The sequence below is a fragment of the Topomyia yanbarensis genome, chromosome 3 (assembly GCF_030247195.1).
Source record: "Topomyia yanbarensis strain Yona2022 chromosome 3, ASM3024719v1, whole genome shotgun sequence".
NCBI lineage: Eukaryota > Metazoa > Arthropoda > Insecta > Diptera > Culicidae > Topomyia > Topomyia yanbarensis.
Window position 1 is genome coordinate 366,707,757 of NC_080672.1, and position 24,211 is coordinate 366,731,967.

At 45.1% G+C, this 24,211-nt stretch overlaps 1 protein-coding gene across 2 annotated transcripts in view; it reads right to left on the minus strand.

Moving 5' to 3' along the window:
* LOC131690847 (methylcytosine dioxygenase TET-like) overlaps positions 1-24,211 on the minus strand; it is a 574,639-nt gene that overhangs the window by 20,431 nt on the left and 529,997 nt on the right. For both annotated transcript variants that reach the window (XM_058976913.1, XM_058976912.1), the window contains 4 exons: positions 3,638-3,766; positions 569-3,353; positions 303-507; positions 30-193 (listed from right to left, as the gene is read on the minus strand). In XM_058976913.1, the coding sequence (XP_058832896.1) occupies positions 30-193; positions 303-507; positions 569-3,353; positions 3,638-3,766 (3,283 nt within the window). The remainder of the gene's footprint in view (positions 1-29; positions 194-302; positions 508-568; positions 3,354-3,637; positions 3,767-24,211) is intronic.

Consider the following 24,211-nt stretch of genomic DNA (forward strand, 5'->3'; position numbering starts at 1 on the left):
AGGCCGTGATTCGCCGTAGCTTATCTTACCCTGACAGGCGCAAGTTCGGTTTTCGTTCGTCGCACAGCGACGCACCGTTGGAAGACCATATTTGTTCAATTTGACCGCCAGCATTCGGTAGACGCTATCGGCTTCCTGCGTAGGAATACCATCCCACACCACGATACATATCACAATGAAGGACGCCTTACATCTGTATAGCGAAAACAAAAATATCGGAAACATTGGTTAGTAAAGCTTAAGGCCCGTATCCCAATAATGGCAAACGATCCGTAAAAGGCAAGATCCGACCATAAACTCACCGATGCCCTTGTCTTCGTTTCACGATGAAGAGAAGCTTCTCCTCGGGATCAACTCGCCGGATAACCCACTTGGCAATCGGACAACCCTGGCTGGACTTGCCCTCCTTGCCAGTGTAGATAACTTTCTCTATCCGCAACTGTTTCCCACTGAGCCCAACCCGGTTCTCCGTTTCGCGACGAAGCTCTTCCAGCGATGTTGCACAGCCTAGAACGAATACGGTTTATTATGCTAAGCAGTCTAACAACTTCACTTCAAACAAACTTACCCAAATGAGTGTAGTAACTTCCCGGCTCGGACGGAGGCTTCGTATCGGACGATGCGAAGCAATCGCAATCCGGTGCCTCCGGCTTGTGAGCTTTCTCCAGCTTTTCATCCTCTGCTTGCTTGGCAGCGGCGGCTTCCTGTTCCTTCTTCGTACCTTTGGATTCCTTTTTCTTGCTAGATTTACTACTGCCGGGTTCGGGTTTCGTGTCTCCGTCGGCGGCCGCATCTTTGTTGGCTTTATCTTTCTTGTCGGATTTCTTGGATTTACTCGTCGACGGCGGTGTGGTTTGTGTTGCTGGAGTTGCAGCAGCAGGAGCCGGTGGCTCCGGTTCCGAAGAGATCTCCGGAGCGATCACTGGCGCCACAGATTCACCCAGCGATGATCCACCACTGTTGCCGCTGGTGTTGAGATAGGAGTTATCTTCCGTCTCCAGCTTGATTGGAATATCCGGCTGGGGTATGCTACTGTTTTTCGGTATGGGGTAAGTGTGAGCCGGGATTTGCTGTTCGAAGTTGGTTTGATGAGCTATTGGGGTAGTGATCGCTGGCAGTGGTGTGCTAATGTCCGGAGTTGGAGGAAGTGGACTGCCAGTGGCTGTACTGTTGAAGTTCTGGTTGTGGTAATTGGGGTAGTTTTGATACCCCGGATAGCTACCGTAGGGTGAGTAGTAGCTGTTATACTCGGTTTTGGTGGCACCGGAAAGACCAGAACTGCCGTGCTGGGAAGATTGAGTTTGCGGCGGTTGACTAGTGTCGTTGTAGTCTCCGTAGCGGATAAAGTTCTGGTAGTTCTTTTCGTAACCGTCAAACTTCGGAGGTTGACCCTCGTCGAGGAGGCCAGGTTCCTTCTTAACGCTCATCAGATTGTAGCTAGAGGAACTACCGCTGCCGGATGCTGCTTGAGGATGATGGAACGCACCGCTGTGCATATGCGGCGATTGCTGATGGGGAAGATGTGGGTTGAAGCCACTGTTTAGGTTGTCATGTCGGAAACGATTCAGCGGACCTTTGTCGTCCAGTTTGCTGTCCAGGTGGCTCGAGTAACCACCGAGTCCTAGCGATGATGGGTTACTACTACTACTGCTGCTATGATTGGATGCTGGATATGTTTGATTAAGATTCGGATACGGCGACGACGAAGATGACGACGAGTGATGCTCGCTCATAAAACTACTACTTGAATAGTTATTAAGATTATTGGAAGATTTGTTAGAGTCTATCTGTTGATTCATATCCAGATGATGATTGTTGTTTTTCGATTTGCTATGCTTATCGCTATTCTTATGGCTACCGCTCTTAGACTTGGAGGAGGATGATGATGAAGACGACGATTTGGAGGAATTCAGTTTATGCTTGACGTCATGTCCGCCGCCGCCAGAGTCATGATGTAGACTACCACCTCCTGGATCGGTATTATTCTTGTCGATTAGTTGCTGCTTCTGCTCAAAACCCTGATGCTTACTACCGTGATGAAGATCGCTCATCAGCGAATGATGATGATGATGTTGTTGTTGATGATGTTGTTGTTCGTGCTCTGCTCTGTTCTCCATTGCTCCCAATCCCGGCGATTTGCTACTTTGCTTCCAGTTAGGATCAACAATATTACTGATACTGTTGATCAGACCGCCACCATCTCCGATAGTACCATCGTTGGAAGTACTGTTACTGCCACTGCCTGTTCCGCCACCCATCATTGCTGAGTTTGGTATCGGTGACTGGCCGGAGGCAGAATTGCTGCCCCCAGTTGCCAGCGTTGTAGGCGTTAGACTGTCTCGGAGATGGTGGCTATACGATAAAAAATGACCGGTCTGTTGTTGGGCCGATCCTTGTCCAAGCACTGGGCTTTGGACACCTAGATGAGTCATGTGTTGACCGGTTGGCTGAAGTCCCCCGATCACATCCTTGGGATCATTCTTGTTCATGATCATCGTTTTTATTCGTGAATTTAAGTTGACTCGATCCGATTGGTTGAACAGATCGGCCGACTGTTGCTGCTGCTGATTCCAACCACCCCAGTCGCCCTGGGATTGCTGTTGCTGTTGGTTACCATTCATGTGATTCGGCGACTGATGATTGTCTGGCGTTTGCATGGGCGAAGGTGTATGCATGCCACTGTGCGATTGCTGCGCGTAGACATTGTTGTTGTTGTTGTTCGCGCTGTTAGCCCCATTGTTGTGGTTTGGTGACTGTTGCAGACTATTGTTTCCACTACCGCTGTATGGGTTTGGAGATTGCTGTGCGTACAGCTGTTGGTTGGAGTTGGGACGAGGAGGTTGCTGTTGGGTTTGTCGGTTCGGTGACTGGGGAACCTGTGCCGGTGGATGCATCGAAGAGTTACCTCCGGCACCACTGGCTCCGGTACTGGTGGAAGTTCCGTTGACATTGGTTACATTAGTCGTTGCCGAACTGGCCTGGGTAGTGGTTTGACCGCCATATTCTTGTTGGCCTGAATATCCATTACAATTGAGTGAGCGCGGCGGTACGCTGTTCACCCGTGGATATCCAGGCATGTCGTTTCCCGACGTCTGCTTGTTTAGCTGCAAGTTAAACTGATCGTGCGGATTGTGGGATACTACGGCGGGTCCGGCCGAGACTTGACCGGCGTAGGTAACGGTTGGTGCAAAGGATACGCTCTGCAGCGATACTTGATTGATGGGAGTGATCTGATTGGTTTGGAATTCATAGCGCTGTACGGTTGGTGGTGCGGCGTACGTCCGACCGTAATTCGGATCGAACCCGATGCCGGCCGTTTGGACATAGCCGTTCGGTTGGTACGCGGCGTAACCCTAGAAATTTACAGAGATGGTTTCAGGTGAGACACTTTCCGAATGCAAGCGCTGTTCGATGATGGGGTAAGTTGAGGGGTTGTCCTTTGGTCCGAAATTATAAGGTAATGTGTGGATGAGTTAACGAAAGCGAGGTGAATGTGATTTGTTTTTTGGTGTGCGGACAGAAGCATGTGTGGATGTTAGTAGTACGGGTTAGTGATCGAGATCACTCGCTCGTAATCGAATTGGTCATGATGTAGCGGTTGTTGATAGTGTACAACGGGGTGGTATTCGTAATGTACCTGTGGCTGGAATTCGAGCGAGTTTAGCGGTGTGATTGCGGGGGTGTTTTGCGGAATCTGCTGGATGAACTGATTCTGCCAACCCTGGGACGGATCGGCTTGCCAGGTTGGGTAGAACGCCATCGGTGCCTGTGGAATAGAGAAGAAGGGCTGAGATGAAAATAACGAAAGCGCATCGGTAGTGACGGAAAGTTGAACTGGATAAGCTTATTCTAGCGAGCAGTCGCTATTTGTAGTGTGCAACGGATGGGAATGTTGACGATTCAATTAAAAGCACTGTGTGGTAAAACCTAGCGTCAATTTTTCAGTAGAATTCGAAAGTGTTTCTTTAACCAGTTTTAACCAGTTATAAACAGTTTAAAAAGTTATGAGATTAATGGCGATTTCGCTTGAACCTGAAACTGAGTCAGGTTCTAACCCCAACCGCTGTCAGTTCATACATTTTGACAGCATTTGGGGTTAGGAACTGACTCAGTTTCGCCTCAAATAAAAACCATATAAGAGAAACGCCTGCTTCAGAATAAGCAAGAAACAGCGAGGAAAACAGCAATCTAAGCAATCATTGAAAAACCCATCAAATTTCGCACCCACTGCGGAGGGCCCAAGCTGTACCTTGATTGGAGCTCTCGCTGTCTGGTGGTTGTGTTGGACCATGGGCGACCCCTTCGGCATTGGCAGGGAGTGGCAGAGGTGGTTTTATTTGGTGCAGGTTTTGGTTCAGACTTCGGGCGACTTCCCCATTCTGGAAGATGGAGGGGGCGGTAACTGCCCGTGGGTCTTGGATTGGGGTTCATCCTCTTTGGTCTTGTTGGGCCACGGGCGATCTCTTCATCACCGGCGAGGGGTGTGACGGAGGACCCATTGCTAGTGTGTGTTCGTGGTGGGTTCCTACTTAGATGTTATCGAAGAGACCGGTGTCTTTAAGGAAGTTTAGGACGATTTCTTCCCTTACGAGGTCGCTTGCCGGGGCGTCACGAATCCAGGGCGGGATGTCGTGTCTTACCTGGAGGTCGTGGAACTCGAGGAAGTTAGAGAAGATATGTTCCACTGTTGTCCCGCATGTAGTGCAAATAGGGGGTGGTAAGTTCGAGGTTGTGTGGGCGTGCGTGGTCTTCGTGTGTTCGGTCCGTACCTTCCAGTCCGGACGGTCGTCTCATTTTACGAGTATTCCCTTAATTTTCTGCAGATGTCCCTGGGACGCCTTCCAGTGGTCGATGAAGTTATTGTTAAGAACTTCGGCGTCCCGAAGGATGTCCGCGGCTGGTACTACCTTGGTTAGGGCCTCCTGGCTCTCCGATCAAGCACTGCCAGATGGTCTGCTTAGTGTGGTGAGTGGATCGGCGTTCATTCGCTCTCAAGCGCGCGGAGTAGCGAGGGAATCGGTGAAGATCGTGGTTTCTGTGTCTTCTGATTTTCGAGACAGAGGTTGCAGCGTCAGCGGAAAAGACCGATCACTATCGGGAAGCGGAGGGATTTGCCTGTCCCGCCGTAGCGGACTCCGACTCCGACCTCGTCATCCTTCCTGGATCCATCGGTGTAGATCCAAGTATGATTGGTGAATCGCTTAGTAGATTGTACGCTGAACGGACGACTTCAGGGGCTCCTCCGGTACAAATCGTCTGGGACAGGCTTGTATCGATATGGGGGGATCCGACGCTCCATGGTAGACGTCATACTCGGTGCAGCCGGGCTAGGGGGGTGGGGGGGGTGGTAGGGGGATCCAGCAAATTTAACGCATTTCCTCTCTGGCTATTTACATCGCCACCAGGGCTATCTTCCACCGAAATGAAAGGACACCGGCCACGACGCCGGCACTTTCGGCTGGTGTGCTGGGCAGTGGTTTCGATGTAGTTCGAATGGACCCGTTCTACAGAACGGCCAATATGCTGTTCATTCCTGCGATGTTCCGTCCGGTAATCTTGATGCCGAAATGAATCCGACTATGAATTAACGCTTGGATGATGGTGAGTGGCATATTCGTCAGTTTCCGGAAGTCGGGGCGAACGTGGTCTTCCTGTCCACCTTGACCCTGAGTATCTTCGGCTCCTTGTAGGAGATTTGGGTGTCCGCTATCTGGATCGGTTGATCTGTGGCTCGATGGTGGGTGCTATTGGAGTTAGATATTCCGAAACCGACGGAGGTTGCCCACCTGCTTCCAGCGTTATCTGCAGTTTGCAACTTTATGCGGGTATGACCTTTGGTACTCCCGGTCGCTACCAGCACGATGTCATCCGCATAAACGAATATGAAGATCCCCTTTGGGGAGGGTGGCGTATATTATCTCCATGCAAAAGTAAACGCCAGGACAGATCCCTGGGGTACTCCGTTTCCTCTAAGAATATTCCGGATTCACTGCCGCCGACTCCGACCTGCAGTTAGCGGTTTCCAAGGAAACTTTGCATGTAATGGCCAAGGTTTCCACGGATTTCCCACCGGTCCAGCTGCCAGGACACACCATCCCGCCATACGGTGTTGTATGCCATGTCTATGTCTAGTGCGGCGATGTCGGTGTGTAGGGCTCCCGCCCAGAGATGCTAGGTAGATAGGACCCTGTGCCCTTGCCTTTCTGGAAGGCATATTGCCAACTACTGGACGCTGGCGTTGCTCTAGGGTTGTGATTTGCCATCTGTCGACCATCCGTTCGCTGATCTTTCGATGCAGGGGAGAAGGCTTTGGCCGCTCGGGTTTCTTGAACCCTTTTGGCAATTGGACGCCATTTGCCACGACTTCGAGAGGGGCCCTCGCTATCAGATCAGGTTGTAGCATTGGTGGAGGGCTCTTTTAATCGCTGGTGAGAGGTTCGCAAGAAGTTGGATACCCACGTTGTCGATTGCGGTGGCCTTTCCCCGTCCCTAGCTGAGTGCGTCTGTCAGTTTCTGTCCGGAGAAGGGGTGGTTCCACTGGGGCAATGAATCGGAAAAATACCGTCCCAGTTTATCGGCTATTACGCGAGGATCAAGGGTTGCGACGCCTCCGATTTCTAGCGAGAATCCGGTGTTGCGCTGTGTAAGCCGTCGGCGATGTCGGTGTGTAAGCCGTCCCGCTCTGCCTGGTCTAGGGCTCCCGCCCAGTGATGCTAGGTAGATAGGACCGTGTGCCCTTGCCTTTCCAGAAGGCATATTGCCAGTGGTCCAGTAGCCGGCGTTGCTCTAAGGTTGTGATTTGCCTTCTGTCGACAATCCGTTCGAGGGTCTTTCCGATGCAGGGGAGAAGGCTTTGACCGCTTGGGTCTCTTGAACCCTTTTGGGGGCCCTTTGCCACGACTTCGGGAGGGGTCCTCACTCGCAAATCAGGTTGTAGCGGGGGGAGGTTCCTAAGAAGTACTCACGTTGTCGATTCCGGTGACCTTTCCCTGTCCCTAGATAGTGTGTCTGTCAGTTTCTGTCCGGAGTAGGGCTGGTCAGTAACAGTAAACAAAGAGCTCACATATTTAATAATTTGAAAAAAGACAAAGGTTCATCAAAAATGTGCAAAAAATGTTTGCCTTTTGCAAAAGTTTTTATCAGACAACATTTTATAAATTCCTTGTAGTGAAAATTGGTGGTAAACCTCGGCACATACCGGTTGGCTCGTTGATTAAGCTAGGCCCACCGCCGAAGACTACATCGAGTAGCTAGCGATGCCGGGAGAATATCGTGACAAAGCTGGGAGCAAATTGGCTCACGAAACGGACATCGGTGTCGAGAAAAATTCCGCCGCTGAGAAACTCTCAGTAAGAGTAAAGTGAGTTCACCACCGGGGATTATCCGAATAGATCGCGACAAAGCTGGGGGCAAATGGCTTACAGGGACAAGAGCTAAACCACTTATAAAAACGGCAGATGGAATGACGGAAAGCAAGCGGAAAGTTGGGAGTAAAACGGCTCAAAGGTGAAGCCAGTGGAAGTGGAAAATAAAGGAGAGCATCGCTTCAGTTCAAACACGGACGAGCTATCGGAAACATTAGCGAGGGTGTCTGGAGTAATAGTGCCGAGGAATTGCCGGCGTATTGGTGGATCGAATATCAACTAGAGAGCAGCCAGAGATGAGCGTAAAGTGACATTTCGGGTGGCCAGGGCTGTTTTTAAACGTGAGATAGTGTTGAGCAAGTCCACCGGCTACAAGGAGCTGTGCAACGCTTACCGTGTCGTGTTGGCCAAGATCAAGTTCCGCATGGCCGTCTACACCGTACGTCGATTGAGATGGTGGAAATGCTGGTGACCATCGGGTCTCCAACGACGGACTCGTTATGGTGGCAAAAGGACTGAAAGCGAAGAACGCTCCCGGTCCGGACGATATACCTAGATAACTGCAGGTTATTGCCACGGCTGTCGAATGGGGGACAAAGAATGACTTCGGCCGTAGATGCCAGTGCTACAGCTGCGTGAATGGTCTGAAGTTGGTTACACTACGAGTGTCGGATCCTGTAGGACCATTTGACATGTTTTACTAGAGTTGCTCCGCAACACTCAGTCTCGGTTTTGTCAGTTTCGAAACTGAGATTAAGTAGTTCTCCCTAAATTTCTGCTACTTTCATACTTCCCAAGTCTTCCCGAACTGTTTGGCTATTATCCGATGCTCGGTCAATTTGCCTACGCAACTTTTTTTTTTTTGGAACTTTGACTCACTTATTTTGGACGCACAAGGCACTACAATGACAGATTGTACACAATAAAAAAGCTAAAAGAAATTGAAGCATTCTCCAGCCAAGCAGGCGATGCCGTGATTGCGATATGAATCAACGTTCTTTTTTCTCAAAGCCTGCTGCAGTTGGACGGAAAAGCGAAAACTAATGTCAAAGTAATGCAATAATCATAACAATAACAGATGACTCAAAATAAATCCGCTGGCAGAGGAAGAATGCGTATTTGAAATATTTCTCCGACAAGCGAAAAAAACAACAACAAGAACAAAATAAACATTAGTCGCCCTACCCGCCCCCCACTCCTTCACGTGAGGCACATATGTACATATGTATACGAATGTTAGAAAATGTGCTGCTGTCATGTAAAATTAAAAACGTTTGCATGTTTGTTCCCCCTCGTCATCCAGGCAGCCGGGTCGATCGTCGTGGTTGAGGTGTAATGTGGCGCATCCGGCGCGCACGGACGGTAACTTCAATGCGGGGGCGAAATAAAACGAAGGGTGTGGACGAGCGAGAGAAAGACGGAAAGAAACAGTGCGAGGTGAATGCGACCAAAAAAAAAAAAGAAATTTAATATAGTGATTTCTATGCAAACGAGTCGCTCCACATGTGTATAGAGGATGGTTGCGTGTGCAAGTAATATCAAAAGCCAAATGTGTGCGTTAGTGAGAAAGATCTATACCCCTCGTTTTATTGTTATTTAAAATAATTTATTAGATAATTTGCATGGAAATTTTTTTCGCCTGCTTTTTTTATGTTGTCTGAAAAGTGAAATCTTTCAATGGTGTGCGTATGTTTCGTTGCGGTAACAAAACAGTAGGCATTTGTTGTCCCCTTGTACTTGCCAAGAATTCTACATCCATCGTTTGGATCTAATGGGTCGAAAGCATAGCTCGATATAATTAACATGTGTTGTAATGTTCGGCTGCACCGGCAATAGGACATTAAACTTTGCTAATTGCATTCATTTGGAGGGTCAATAAAGCGTACTGTTCACGCAACACCAGTACACAAAAGCTATAAAATATTAATTGATTCAATAATTTATCGTTTGACAGCGTCAACTGCAGCAGGGCTGCCAGCCGTCGTATAAACTGTCTGAAGGTGGAATAGGAACAAGAACAAGATTTACGCCATTATTCGGTTTTACGCCGACTTTCTGCACGGGAAGGAAGGTGAAATATTTCCTGCTAGTGCATTGTGTACCGGTTGATTTATCGAAGGTTTCCTGTTTTCCCGTGTTCGCGCGTGTAGGTGTGTATGTGTACACGTACACTGCACGGTAAACTTTGCGAGTGAAAAACTGAAGTTTCCTTTTAATGACATTAAAAACACGCATACACACACGAGCACCAAGCGCCGCCAAGCGTACGGCGGTGGTAGTTCGCGAGATGCTATAGAAATTTTCGCAGACAATAGGGGTATAAATTACGTTTCAGCGACTTTGTTTAATTTATTACAATTGAATTTTCCCTTTTCGCTGCTGTTTTTTTCTCTCTCGCTCACCACCAGAATTCCGTGGCGCATATAATGGCCGGAGCGATTTCGGTGCAGGCTACCGTCGTACATACACATACTTCACCGGTGTGCTCGAACTCGGCGGCAGTGTCGGTAATTTATTGATGGCAAGCGTGAATAACATCTCAAACTATTGTTTCCTTCAAGAGATTCGCCGCCGCGGCCGACCCACCTCCTATTCCCCTGCTACACGTTACTGCGTTTTGTGGCTTCTTTTTTGGATTGGCCGATGCAACTTCCTACTGTTGTTTTTGTTGTTGTTGTGCATGGAAATTCCTTCGTTTTTTGACGCAATAAACAACAAACCAAGAACATGCGTCGAAATACACTATTCTGCGGCAGGGCCATCTCGATAGTAAACGACACTCTGGGTTGGCCTGCTGAGTGTCGCTGGCGCCAGCGTTCTTCTCTGGGTGTATGTGTGTGTGTGTGCGGTTGGCTTGCGTTCGGCCATCGAGAAATATTTCACATTATTAAATATTTGCAAAATTAAATTGTTTGTGTGAAATTTATGGTCCCTAGCCGAAAAATGGAACGAAAAAGCTATGGTCTATGAATTTCGTTCGGGCGGTCGGTTTTGACTAAGAGTAAGCTATAGGAGAAAAACTTTTCCCACTATTTCCCGTCGATTGTTCTTCTGGGTTTGTAATCTGCACGATCTCAAAAGAACTGTCGTTTTATGCTTTTCTTTTTTCCTATTCGGGGAAAGTTTGCTTTTCACTCTTGCCGCCATCTGTTTTAGGCCCGAAGATTACCAAATTTCTGTGGCAGTGCAACGGGGTGGCCTACGTGGAAATCATCACCTTTGATGGATTTTCCGGATGGGCTGCGCCAGTGGTTCTCTGTCGAAAATGAGTTTCTGCCGCGATGATGGCAGGGGTTCGACATCATCTGGTGGATTACTTTCGGGGAGAGGTACGAGTTTGTTTATTTATGAAATTGAAAGGATGAAACTCGGTGCGCTTGTCAGTAGATACAGGGCACAGGGTCCTCCGCGTTCCCTCAAGTGTACGCTGTGAGCTTTCTGTGTTTTTTTTTAATAAATATTAAGCAGAAAATGAAGGCAAAATATGATGAATATTGAACGAAAGTTTTTTACTCCGGTCCCATCGTTTTTGGAATGAGATCCGCAGCTGCTGTCGTTCCCCCTGCCCAGCCGAGCAGCAGTAGGCGGCGGTGCGTGGTGGTGGTACTATCCGCATAGATGGAGCGCACTCGAGCCACTTGATGTGCGAGTTGTGGCGAAAAGCAAAAGATAGGTAAAAGTTTGTGTTATTAAATTTTTTCCTGCTTACATAGGAAATTATATCCAAATATTTCACTTTCATCAACGGTGTCGCAAGGCTCATAGTGCTCTACCGAGGGTTGAACTATGGTTCCATGTGGTGAGTCATAACTGCAGTTGTTTGATCACTTCGCTAAAGTGGATTCCGTGATCAAACGGTTTAGAAAAACTTGAAAAAATATGCTTGTACCAATTAATATTGGATTTGTATACTGACATATGTGCCTTATAATAAATTGACAGTGTAGGTCAAAGTAGCAAATGACATATTTCACAAAAGACTGGAAGTATTCAAACCACAGTAACGCTTGCATTGGAAACGAAACTATTTTCGGATGAATGAAATAAAACGATAAAAGATATCGAAACAACAAATTTACATTGATTCTTGTACGAATTCATGTTTTTACATTTCTTATAAAAGAAATGTATAGAATTCGCTCAAACTTTCAAGATTTTTTCCGAGGCCCGGAGGGCCGAGTCTTATATACCAATCGACTCAGCTCGACGATTTGGGACAATGTCTGTGTGTGTGTGTGTGTGTCTGTGTGTGTGTGTATGTAACGGACAAATTCTCATTCGTGTTTCTCAGCAATGGCTGAACCGATCTTATCCAAACCAATTTTAATTGAAAGAACTAAAAAACAGTATGAACGCTATTAATTTGTTTTTGATTCTGATGTTTAGTTTTTAAGATATGAATGTTTGAATGCGTAAAAATGGCGTTTTTTGCAGTTTTTTTAAATTATCTGCCAAAATTGAAATTATAGATTAACAATTTATATGTTTTTAGACAGCTTAAACGAATACCTTTCGAACAAGCTATAGATTGTTGAAATCGGACTATTATCAAAAGAGATATTTAACATTAAATGCGGACGAAAGATTTTTATCATTTCCCATTGCCAGAAAAATGACCAAAAACATGTAATCTATTATTAACGCCGAAACGGCTTATTTTAGGTCAATAGTATCTTCTGAGAATTTAATGGAGGTAATATGCCCTTTCTTTTGGTATTGTGTTTTTGCTGATTAATCCCCCTATGAGTGAGATATTTTCACAAATTTTCTTGGAAGTGATTATATCGAAATGATGCCTTCAGCAAATTTGTAGCTCTTACTTTTGCGAATAACTTTACTGAAGACTTCAAATATCTATTTTGAATACTTTAAAAGTTATGGCTTGTTGTTTGTGGATTACTCTTTGTCGCCTATTTATTGTTCAATATAGGGTAAGGTGGAGTAAATCCGACCTAGTAAATGGTTTTGGTTGTAAAATGCTCATTTTACATCGAATCAAGTCGTTTTATATACCAAATTAAAGGTGAAAGTCCTGGGCAACTTTCTATATATAGCATTTTATTCGGATCTTAAAAATATTTTGAGATACAAGCGTTTTACAAAAATGTTCATTTTTGCTGTTTTCAAAAATGGTGTGGTAAACCCGACCCCCTATGTTTTTGGTTGATTTAGTGCAGATATTATCCAAATTTTATGGTTTTTTAATGATAAGTCAATGAATGTTGTGTTATTGAATTGTAACATGAAGAAAATGGAGTTCAATGTCAATCTTGGAATGCTAAAATCACGAGCAATAGCACGTAATGATATTTCCATTTTCATCGCAGCAATTGCTTGACGAATACTATAATCATCACGTTTTTGTGTCTTTCGTTTGTAATTATGAACCATTTTTCATAAAAATAATAAAAAATGACAATAAAAATATATTTCAATTTGATAAATAAACTTTTTCTTAGCAAAAAAGCGGTCGGATTTACCCCACTACTTAGAGGTCGGATTTGCCCCACCGCGTCATTTTTCATTACGACGCAATTAAAAAAAGTTATGAAAAAGGTTGAACCAAATTCATCTACGCACTTTGTAGGACTTCAATCAAAGAATTTAAATCCACTTACATTTTTTATGCAATCACTGTAACAATCAGAAATATCCTGTAGGCAATGATGCACAAAAGTCAAATCAAAAGTTTTAAAAACACACTTTTTGTCGTTTGAGCATCTCAATGTAGATTAATAAAATGCTGTCATGCCACCATTATGATTATTTTCGATGCTCTACACGACACCATTGATATTAGTTCGCGTAGTGCTTCCGATTTTCGGTAACAGTGGGGGGTCGGGTTTACCCAACGGTCGGATTTGCCCCACCTTACCCTAGTAATAATCCATTGAAATAAGCCAAACATTATTTCGATAAATCGAATTTTGTATTTCATTTTTCTATCTACAACCGCTAGAAATAATCACCGAACACTTCCAAGTTGTCTGGAAGGAACTTGATAACTTATCAGTGCAAAAATGTTCATTTGTGCGAACCTTCTGACTGCAATTTTTCTAACTTATGACCATCGGATCGATCTGAAACCTTTCGGAAAATGAAAAGCGAAATAAATAACTCCAAGCAACGGCGTAGCCAAGAGAAGGTTTTGGGGTTTAACACCATACAACCCCCCCCCCCCCCCACCACACCCAAAAAAAAATTGGATTGAAGTTGAAAATTTATTGATGCAGACTGATTTAATTCAATATTACAATAACAATTATCTGATCCGTAGATGGATAACCTGCTGTTGTAAACATCATGAGGACTTTTGATAAATTGTCGGAATGGGGTCCTGATATGTAACTGATCTATTGGTCTTGATTTCACAGTTGTCTAATAGCATCAATATCAAATTCCTGCCTGAAAACATTCCAATAGAAAATTTCAGAGTTCTGTAATCAATCACAGTCCTCAGATTTATTTTAAAATTTTCAGCTTTTTTCCTACACAATATTACGAAAGCTTATTAAACAATTTTTCCTAATAAGTTTGTGACAATTATAAACTATTTGAAATTTTTTAATAGTTTTATTTTTTAATTAACCGTGATTTTTTAATAAATAGTGACCATCGCTTCACAACGTAGTCTATTTTTCATGGCTTGCGGTGAGCACGATTTCTCGAATTTCTGAACTGAAAATTATGGAATAGAAATTAATTTTTAGTATTCTTTACTAATATTTCGACGATTTCGCTAGATTTTCAGAGCACTGTGCACCCAGTGCATTAACGCAAGTGACGGAAGGTTATCGAAAAGTTTCGTGAAAATGAAAATTCCAGTAATGATGATGATTTTCCCAAACGGTTCGTTTTCGTGAGGTTTTTATTTGTTCTTTGGCATTAGGATTAGCGATAATAATTCAAATCAAGGATACTACTGGGAAGTCACCTTTAGAAAAAGTCGATGTCGAAGTAAAATATTTGAAACTATGCACGCATGCACTTCAGAGATAGCGTGATATCAGGAGCTGCGATTTCATTTCAACGCTTTTTTGTGAAAAGGGCGATACTTACAAATGTAAACATAGGGCTTTTTTCATACATGCGAAGGGCTTTGAAACGCAACAAATTAACCTAAAAATTTTGATTCTACGATATTGCTTTCTTAAACTACAGCAAAAATACAACGAGCGAAACTGTATTTTTGTTTGTTTATTTAAAGTTTCGCCCTCCACGCTCCATGCAAACAAACAGGGCGATACTTTTTTTGCTAGCAGTTTAGAGGCGAAACTGTTATTTTCGTATTTTTTAGGATTATCAAGCTGATACCAGCTGTAAATAGTAACAATGATCGATATTGAAAAAACACGGACGAAATCGGTGGTGTAGAACGGTAGTTATTGTAAAAAAACGTAAGGGCGATACTTCAATGCTGATAGGTGGGACCGAAAAAGTAAACAATCGCCAAAGGGGCGATACTATCATTTTGTCAATTTCAATAGCAAACACAAATTTTAATTTAATAATTTCAAATACTTTATGAAGTTTTGGGTTTCGATCACTGAATCATGCAATCTAGGATGTAAAAAAACACAAGAGTTCTTAAATAGGAAATAAAACCAAGTCTGGAAATATTCACTGTTGATTTTCTTTGAATGGTATCACTGCTAGTATCGCCCTTTTCAAGAAAAAGCGTTGATTTCTTAGTTCTCAGTCGCGTTGGAAATTTGAGTAAAATATAAACTTCAAATCGATTAAAAAAAATCGTTTTTTTTGTTTCAGTACAATATATAACCCCTTTAGGAAAATTCAGTTTTCCCACCACAATATAGATATTTTATTAACAGAGCATTAACAATAATTCGTTGGTATGTCTATTTTATGGGCCATTTTTTCGCTTTCTCATTGATTTGGTTTGAGATTTCTAGCACTGATGTTGTCCTATGCTGATTTGAGCGATTCTGAGTCCTGCCACTATCCCATGTAGTATGTGTTATCAAAACATCGCGAAGCATCAGGTTCTAAATGCTCTCAAACGATATAATATCCGAAGAGTGATAAGAGTTATAAGAAATGTCTCATCACACTGTTAGGTGGATTAAACACGTTTTACAAACATGACTCCACTCCCTGTTGAGCTGCCTTGCCTGACGAAAAAAAAGATGTTGGCATATTCTTCAATTCTCCGGTTGCCTTATTGATCAGTTAATTTTCGGTTCTCGCCACGGAATTGTTCGAATATATACTTCGCTTCAGGTTCGCCCAGAAATTTTCATTTGGGCGTTGCTGTGGTCCGCTAGGAGAGGGGGAGTAGCGTTCTTGCATACGACTGGAATCATCAAACGTTCCATCTCCTCCAGCGACCACTTCGCGTAATGTGCCGCGGCCAAATCACGACATCGTCCTTCGGGTGGTGTTTCTTAATTAAGGCCGCATCTTCACCTCTCCGTTGACCGCAAGTTGTGGGGAAAAGAAGACCGCGGGAGCCGGTTCCCTTCTAGTCGTTGCCGTTGACCGTCAGGCACGCCTCTTCGTCCATGATCATAGCTACGTTACGCTTCGCAGGGAAGACAGCCTTAACGGGCAATGTTTTTGAGTGACTACTTGCGCTTCCGATATGGCCGGCTTCGACTTTCGCTTTCTTATGACGATGTCCATGTTGGCCAAATACTTTTTGACCGGCTAACCGGTCGCAACGACCACTCGTCCCGAGGTGTGGCAGAATTTACCTTCCGTCTTTCGCTTCAGCGCTTGCTACACATTACCAGGCTCGCTAGAATCATTTTTATGGGTGCTCGGCTGTATCCGGCCAACACAAAGTGCACCACGATGACGAATTCCTTCGCTCCAGTGAGGAGCTGGAGGTAATTACAAACCATCGAAAGTATTTGCTTCACTACTTTCGCCATGGCTGCCGTAAACAAACAGCTGTCAAATTTTTGTGTACACGCCACCGAAAAACTATCTAAAATTGAATACTTTTGACTCAATTTCGTGGTATCGTGCAGGAAGGTAAAATTAGGTAAACCGTGTTGAAGGTAGTTTTCATTTAACTACGGCAAAAATCATAACTCAACCTTGAGTTTAATTTACTTAAATTTAAGTTGAATTTACCTAATTTTGAGTATACCCCATACAACTCAAAAGTACCTTACTGCACGGAAGACCTCGACCTGCTCACTATGTCCATCCCGTACGTTAGCTTCGAGGTGATCATAACCGATCCAGCTTTAGGCAATGCCATCCCTATCGTTTTTGGAATTCGAAGTCTAGATTCACGGAATTTCTTCACCATCTCGCAATTCACCGCAAGATTCAGCAACTTGCATTGGGACTACAGTAGAAATTTTTTTTTTTTTTTTATTCAAATCGTTTATTTGATAAGGCACGTTGCGTTAGCTTAAAGGTGCCAATTTTGTTTTGTTTTACATTTTAAATTGCTTAAAACTAGGGGATTACATATTGATTTTTTTAAAATGAAACTAATGCGATTTTATAGCTATCTTATATATCTACACAAGGGGATAATATTGTTTTCGTAAGATTAGGGGGGTCATTTAGTTTTTGTGGCAATATGGTTTGACATTTTTATCAGTGAGATTATCGGAGCAAATAATGTTTAATTAAGGGGGACAATTTTTTACGACTAACTTAAAACTAGGAATAACTAGAGGGCATGATTGAATTTTGTAAAGATTCGTAATTATAGTTATTTTTGTGGGTAGTAGAGTTGGGCAATTTCAACGAGATTATATAATATAATAGTTAAAACTAGAAGAGACAAGAAGAGCTAAATGCTTTGTGATGATATTGGGGGGGGGGGGGGGGGGGGTTAGGGGTTAGGGGTGTTACTTCTGGGTATAAGAGTCAGGGGAGGGAGGGTAGACAAAGATGGCAGGGAGAGAAAATTATTTCAGTTTCAGGCATCGTGAGATCAACGGATGGATTACAAACTCGGGTGGCCTTCATCAGGGGAATCATGTACTGGGACGCCGGGTGGTCCTCCTCAAGATGGCAGGGGTTTTCCAGACGATTTCGTAGTACGGCTCAGATGTGGATCGGCTACATTTCGAGTTAAGCGTGTTATGTTCGTGCCGTAGGTCCCGTGTTTGTTGGCTCATTCGATACAGATGGTTTGATACAGGTGGAAGAGCGTTCTGAGAATGATAAGGAGATAACAAGGGGCAGTTAGACTTGTATATTGATGGTTTTCACAAAGGTGTATATAAGGGACATATAGAGAACATCGCGGCTTGCCAGCACATCTCGAACCGGGACGTTGGTTGGTCTTCCTCGGGCCCGCAGGGTATCCATTAGCCGAGACCTAGCGGAACTGTACTCGGTGCACGCCCAGACAATGTGATCGATGTCGTGATAGCCGTCGCCACAAGCGCAGATACCACTATCCACGAGCCCAATACGCCGGAGATGTGCATCCAGCGTGTAATGGTTTGCCATGAGTCGGGACATCACACGAATGAAGTCACGACCCACATCCATCCCCTTGAACCAAGGTTTCGTCGATACCTTAGGGATTATCGAATGTAGCCACCTTCCCAGCTCTCCACTGCTCCACGAAGTTTGCCAACTTTCGAGGGTTCTCTGATGAGTAATACTGAAAAATTCGCTGAAGCAAATTGGTCTTTCGTAAACGTCTCCTTCTAAGGCACCCACCTTAGCTAAGGAGTCTGCCTTCTCATTGCCCGGAATGGAGCAATGAGAAGGGACCCATACCAAGGTAATCTGGAAAGAATTGTCAGATAAAGCACTCAGTAGCTCCCGTATTTTCCCCAAAAAATACGAGGAGTGCTTGCCTTGTTTCATCGAGCGAATAGCGTCAATGGAACTGAGGCTATCCGAAACGATGAAGTAATGGTCTGCGGGTAATGTTTCAATGACTCCAAGGGTATACTGAATGGCAGCTAGTTCTGCGGCGTAAACTGAAGCAGGGTCACTGAGTTTGTAGGAGGCGGTGAACTTTTGATTGAAAATACCGAAGCCAGTGGATCCTTCGAGGTTTGATCCGTCAGTATAAAACATCTTAGAACAGTCGACTTCGCGGAATTTATTATAAAAAATGTTTGGAACCACTTCTGGGCGTATGTGGTCCGGAATTCCACTAATCTCGTCTTTCATGGATGTGTCGAAGAAAACAGTAGATTCAGAAGTATTTATGAAATGCACACGGTTGGGATTGTAAGAAGAAGGGTTAATATTCTGCGCCATGTAGTCAAAGTACAGGGACATGAAACGGGTCTGAGAATTGAGCTCAACAAGCCTTTCGAAATTTTCAATCACGACCGGGTTCAAGATATCGCATCGAATTAGCAATCGATATGAGAGTTCCCAAAATCGATTTTTCAACGGGAGAACGCCCGACAGCACTTCGAGACTCATCGTATGGGTCGACTGCATGCACCCTAAGGCGATACGCAAACAACGATACTGAATTCTTTCGAGTTTGATGAAATGTATGTTCGCGGCGGAGCGAAAGCAGAAGCATCCGTATTCCATTACCGACAGTATCGTTGTTTGATACAACCTAATTAGGTCTCCTGGGTGGGCACCCCACCACGTTCCGGTTATTGTACGAAGAAAGTTGATCCTTTGCTGGCATTTCTGTTTCAGATACCGAATATGGCATCCCCAAGTACCTTTCGAGTCGAACCAGACCCCTAGATATTTTACTGTGAAGACCTGAGCGATAGTTTGACCCATTAATAGAAGCTGTAGTTGTGCTGGTTCACGCTTCCTTGAAAATACAACTAGCTCAGTTTTCTCCGTGGAGAATTCGATACCCAACTTAATAGCCCAAGCAGACAAATTGTCCAGGGTATTCTGTAATGGTCCTTGTAGATCGACAGCTTTGGGTCCCGTAACAGACACCACGCCATCGTCTGCAAGTTGCCTTAACGTGCAGGGATTGTCAAGACATTCATCAATGTCGTTGACATAGAAATTGTATAAAAGGGGGCTTAGACATGAGCCCTGGGGAAGGCCCATGTAGCTAAATCGTGATGTCGATAAGTCACCATGCGAAAAATGCGTGTGCTTTTCCGACAACAAGTTTAGTAAAAAGTTGTTTAAAGTCGCTGAAAGACCATGCTGGTGCAGCTTCTCTGAAAGAATGTTGATCGAAACTGAATCAAAAGCCCCCTTTATATCTAGGAACACTGATGCCATCTGCTCTTTACTAGCATAGGCCATTTGAATTTCGGTTGAGAGCAACGCAAGACAATCATTCGTCCCTTTGCCTTTGCGAAAGCCAAATTGTGTATCTGACAGTAAGCCATTTGCTTCGACCCAATTGTCGAGGCGGGATAGGATCATTTTCTCGAACAACTTCCGGATACAAGATAGCATTGCGATCGGTCGATACGAATTGTGGTCGGAGGCTGGTTTTCCTGGTTTTTGGATGGCGATGACCTTCACTTGCCTCCAATCGTGTGGGACAATGTTAGCCTCAAGAAACTTATTAAATAAGTTCAACAAGCGTCTCTTGGCAGAGTCTGGCAGATTCTTCAACAAGTTGAATTTGATTCTGTCTGGCCCTGGAGCTTTATTGTTACACGACAAGAGAGCAAGTGAGAACTCCACCATCGAAAAAGGTGTTTCGTTCGCGTTATCGTGAGGAGACGCAGCGCGGTAGATCTTCTGTGCCGGGGCGGAATCCGGACAAACCTTTTTGGCGAAATCGAATATCCAACGGTTTGAATATTCCACGCTCTCATTAGTACTGTTTCGATTTCGCATACGTCGGGCTGTTCCCCAAAGAGTGCTCATCGATGTTTCTCTCGTTAATCCGTCGACGAACCGGCGCCAATAACCGCGTTTTTTGGCTTTCATCAAACTCTTCATTCGCTTGTCTAACGTCGCGTACTGTCGAAAACTAGCGGGTAACCCGTCGTTCCGGAAGGTCTTAAACGCGGCGGCCTTCTCTGCGTACACGTCTGAGCACTCTTTATCCCACCAGGGATTGGGAGAACGTTTTTGTATGTTCGCGCCGGGTACTGGCCTAGTCTGAGCTTGATTCGCGCTGTCGAGAATCAAGCCAGCCAAAAAGCTGTACTCTTCCTCCGGAGGAAGTTCTTGGGTAGATTCGATGTTGTCGGATATCGCGGCAGCATAGCTCTTCCAATCGATATTTCGTGTGAGGTCATACGAAATATTGATTGATTTCAATGGCCTTGAACCGTTATTGATTGAGACTACAATCGGCAGATGGTCGCTGCCGTGGGGATCAGGAATTACCTTCCACGTGCAATTTAACCGCAGCGATGTTGAGCAAAGGGACAAGTCTAAGGCGCTCGGGCGCGCTGGAGGAGCAGGAATCCGTGTCATTTCACCCGTGTTTAAAATTGTCAAATTGAAGTTATCGCAAAGATCCTGAATTAAGGAAGACCGGTTATCATCATAGAAGCAACACCATGCTGTACCGTGAGAGTTAAAGTCTCCTAAAACTAGTCGCGGTGCTGGCAGGGATTCTAAGATGTCTTGTAGCCGTCGGTGCCCAACCGCGGTGTTGGGGGGAATATATATGGAAGCTATGCAAAGGCTTTTGCCTTTGGTTGTTACTTGACAAGCGACAACTTCAATACCTGTTATCGAGGGAAGGTTAATTCTGTAGAAGGAATAGCACTTTTTGATCCCCAAAAGCACTCCTCCATAGGGGGTGTCTCGATCCAGGCGAATAATATTAAAGTCGTGGAAGTTGAGTTCTATGTCGGAAGTTAACCAAGTTTCACATAATGCAAATGCATCGCAACTCAAATTATTTATTAAAATTTTGAAGGAATCGATTTTCGGGATGATACTTCTGCAATTCCACTGTAGAACAGTGATCAAATCCGTGACCTCGTTCGATGAGTTAGCCATCGAAGGATACAATCGCTGAGAGGAGGGGCCATTTAGCAGTCAACTGCTTCAAAAATGTTCTCACTGTAGGGAGAAAAGCTAACATAAGACTTTTAATAGGATCAGTAATATTGAAAGTTTTTATTATCCAGTCCACTATGTCCGAGAGTTTTATAATTCCAGTGCTGTGATTACTCTCGAACTGAAACAAAGGAACACTTGGGATTTTTGATGTTCCTGGAAGTGCTGGGAACTCCTTCTCTGAGCTTAATCCTCCGAGACCAGGAGCTAATTGCTTCGGTTTGGTTGCAACACTTCCAATAGATGTGACTTTCGGAGCCCCCTCAAGGGACACCTTCTGGCCTTTACAAGGAACTTTACGAGAGGAAATGTTCCTCCTCTTCCTATAAATTCTAGGCACCCTAGTAGATGTTCCCTCTTGTGGGTTACCAGCCTCGCCCTCGTCAGGAGGCAAGTGAGTATAGATGTTTGCTGAGGATGGTGGCGTAGCATTCTTTAACATTTCTGCGAAAGAATGCTTGGATCGTCCCGCAAGGGAACGTTTCAGTTTATCCCCGCGTAGTTTGTACGCGGGACATGCCGAGATATCATGCAGACTCTCCGCACAGTAAGGACACTTTTCGGCTTGCTTACTGCACGAATCATCTAGATGATTCTCCCCGCATTTTCCACAGCGGGCCTTGTTGCTACAATGGGTGGCTGTGTGACCCAGTTGTTTACACTTTGTGCAATTCATGACCCGCGGCACAAACAGACGCACAGGCAAACGAACCTTGTGCAAAAGGACGAAATTTGGCAAAGCGGTACCAGCGAAGGTCACCCGATAAGAGTTTGATTGGGGGTACGTTTTTGAACCATCCCCCGCAACTACTACTGAGTGCAAACGTTTGCACTCAAGTATTTTAACTGGCTGAAGTAAGCGGTCTCTGAATCGGCCAACCCCGTACTTCAGCAGATCCTCGCACGTCAAACTCTCATCGGTTACGACGCCTTCGGATTGTACTCTTACAGCCGGAATATACACGTTATAATCCCGCGTAAAGTGCTCACAGCAAGCAATATCGTTTGCCTGCTTTGAGTTGGCTAGCAACACCCTTATCTTGTCCGAGCGGACCTTTGAAATTTCGGTCACAGCCGAGAACCGTTCCGTCAGGTCTCTAGAAATCTGAAGAAGATTCAGTGATTTAGTCTTGGGCCGAAAGAAGACCACAAATGGACCAGTTGAGAGTTCTGGATAGCATTTGGGCCGGGGGGGAGCCTTAGAAGTTGAACCCGATTCAACTTCCATTTGACCATCCGGAGAGGGAACCATAGAAAACGTCAACGCACGGGGTCAGCGCCCGCGCAGACGGAAGAAAGCAATAAATGTGTTACAAAAGACAAAAACCACTTAGCTTTAAACTGGTGTCCAACGACGAACCGATCCAGCTTATATAGCTGGCTATTGTTTAATCCTCACACGCGAACAAAAGACTGAGGACCGAACCGAACTGGCAAAATAACCTTGAATGCGGATTAAAACTATTCTTTATCGCCTCACACAGCACTACGGACTAGAAAAAACAACCTCTGTCTCGATGGAGAGCTCGAAAACGAATGACAGTAGAAAATGTTCGACTCCTGACGCCAACATTCTTCGTCCACAGCCGAGGCCATGGCGAGATAACAGTGACACCAATAAAACCGAGTACTTCATTTTCTAGATCATGATACATGACTTCCTATACACACTTGGAACATCCAGTCGCTTAACTTAGCTTTTTAGAATATTAATCATACGACAAGGATACTTTAGCATGCTATGCCATGTTGTATCGCATGCCTTGAAGAGGGGCTGAGGACGTGGAATGCTACCAACGGAGAAATGTACGAAATGGAAGGTGGACCTACCGACTCATTTCAAATGTGTCGGCTTTGAGAGGTGAATTTCCATTTGTCGCAGTTTTTGTCCGGGCCCGGATGCTTCCGGAAGTGCTTGCATCGGTTTGGACATGCTTCGTCACCCCTTTGCCCGAAATGTGTGAACGTGCGAAAGACGCCGGAACACATAGTCTTCGAATGTCCTAGGTTGGAAGGAGTTGGTAGGGGTATGCCTAGTGTGACAGTTGTCAACATCGTCGAAAACATGTGCCACGACGAGCATACCTGGGTCGCTGTATACTCTCCGAGCTGCAGAGAAAGTGGCGAAGGAACCAATAAAGTAGCGTCCTCGGCTAGAGAGTTGCCGTGAAACCACAAATCGGGTTTCAGGCGAAATTCCGCCGCCAGGGAACTCACCGTCGGTGTAGACTAGAACCACCGCCGGGGACTAGTCGAGTAGTACGCGACGTAGCACCGGGTTCGGGTCGTAGGGCACCATTGATCCGGAATCGCCGGATCGACCTCGACACCCTACCGGTTAGCTCGTGAGTAGACTAGATCCACCGCCGGGGATTAGAACGAGTAGATTGCGTCGAACAGCTAGCAGTAGGTCGTTGGGGTGCCAGGGAACCGGAAGCTACGCTCAATTCGGAATCGCTGCTAACTGGCCCATTGAGTAAGCTAGGGCCGCCGCCGGGGACTAAATCGAATAGATTGGGACAAAGCTGGGAGCTAAATGGCTCACGGAAATGAACGATATCGGGTAGAAATCTATCGTCAAAAAATTCACAGTACGGTAGATTCGCCGCTGAAGACTATCCGACTATATCGTGACAAAAATGGGTGCTAATTGGCTCAGGAAACAAACTCTGGTACCGAGAGAAATTCCGCTGTTGGGGAACTCTCAGTCAGATTGGGGTAGTTCACCGCCGGATAATATCCGAGTAGATCTCGATAAAGCTGGGAGCTAGATGGCTCAAGGAAGCGGGTATCAGTGTTGAGAGAAATTCCCCCATAGGAGAACTATCGGTCGAAGTAGGGTGAGCTCAGGTGAGGCCGTACCCGTCGGTTTCCTGGAGCGATCGCTCTAACTCTGCAGAGTATGTATCGGTACCCCGTCCAGAACG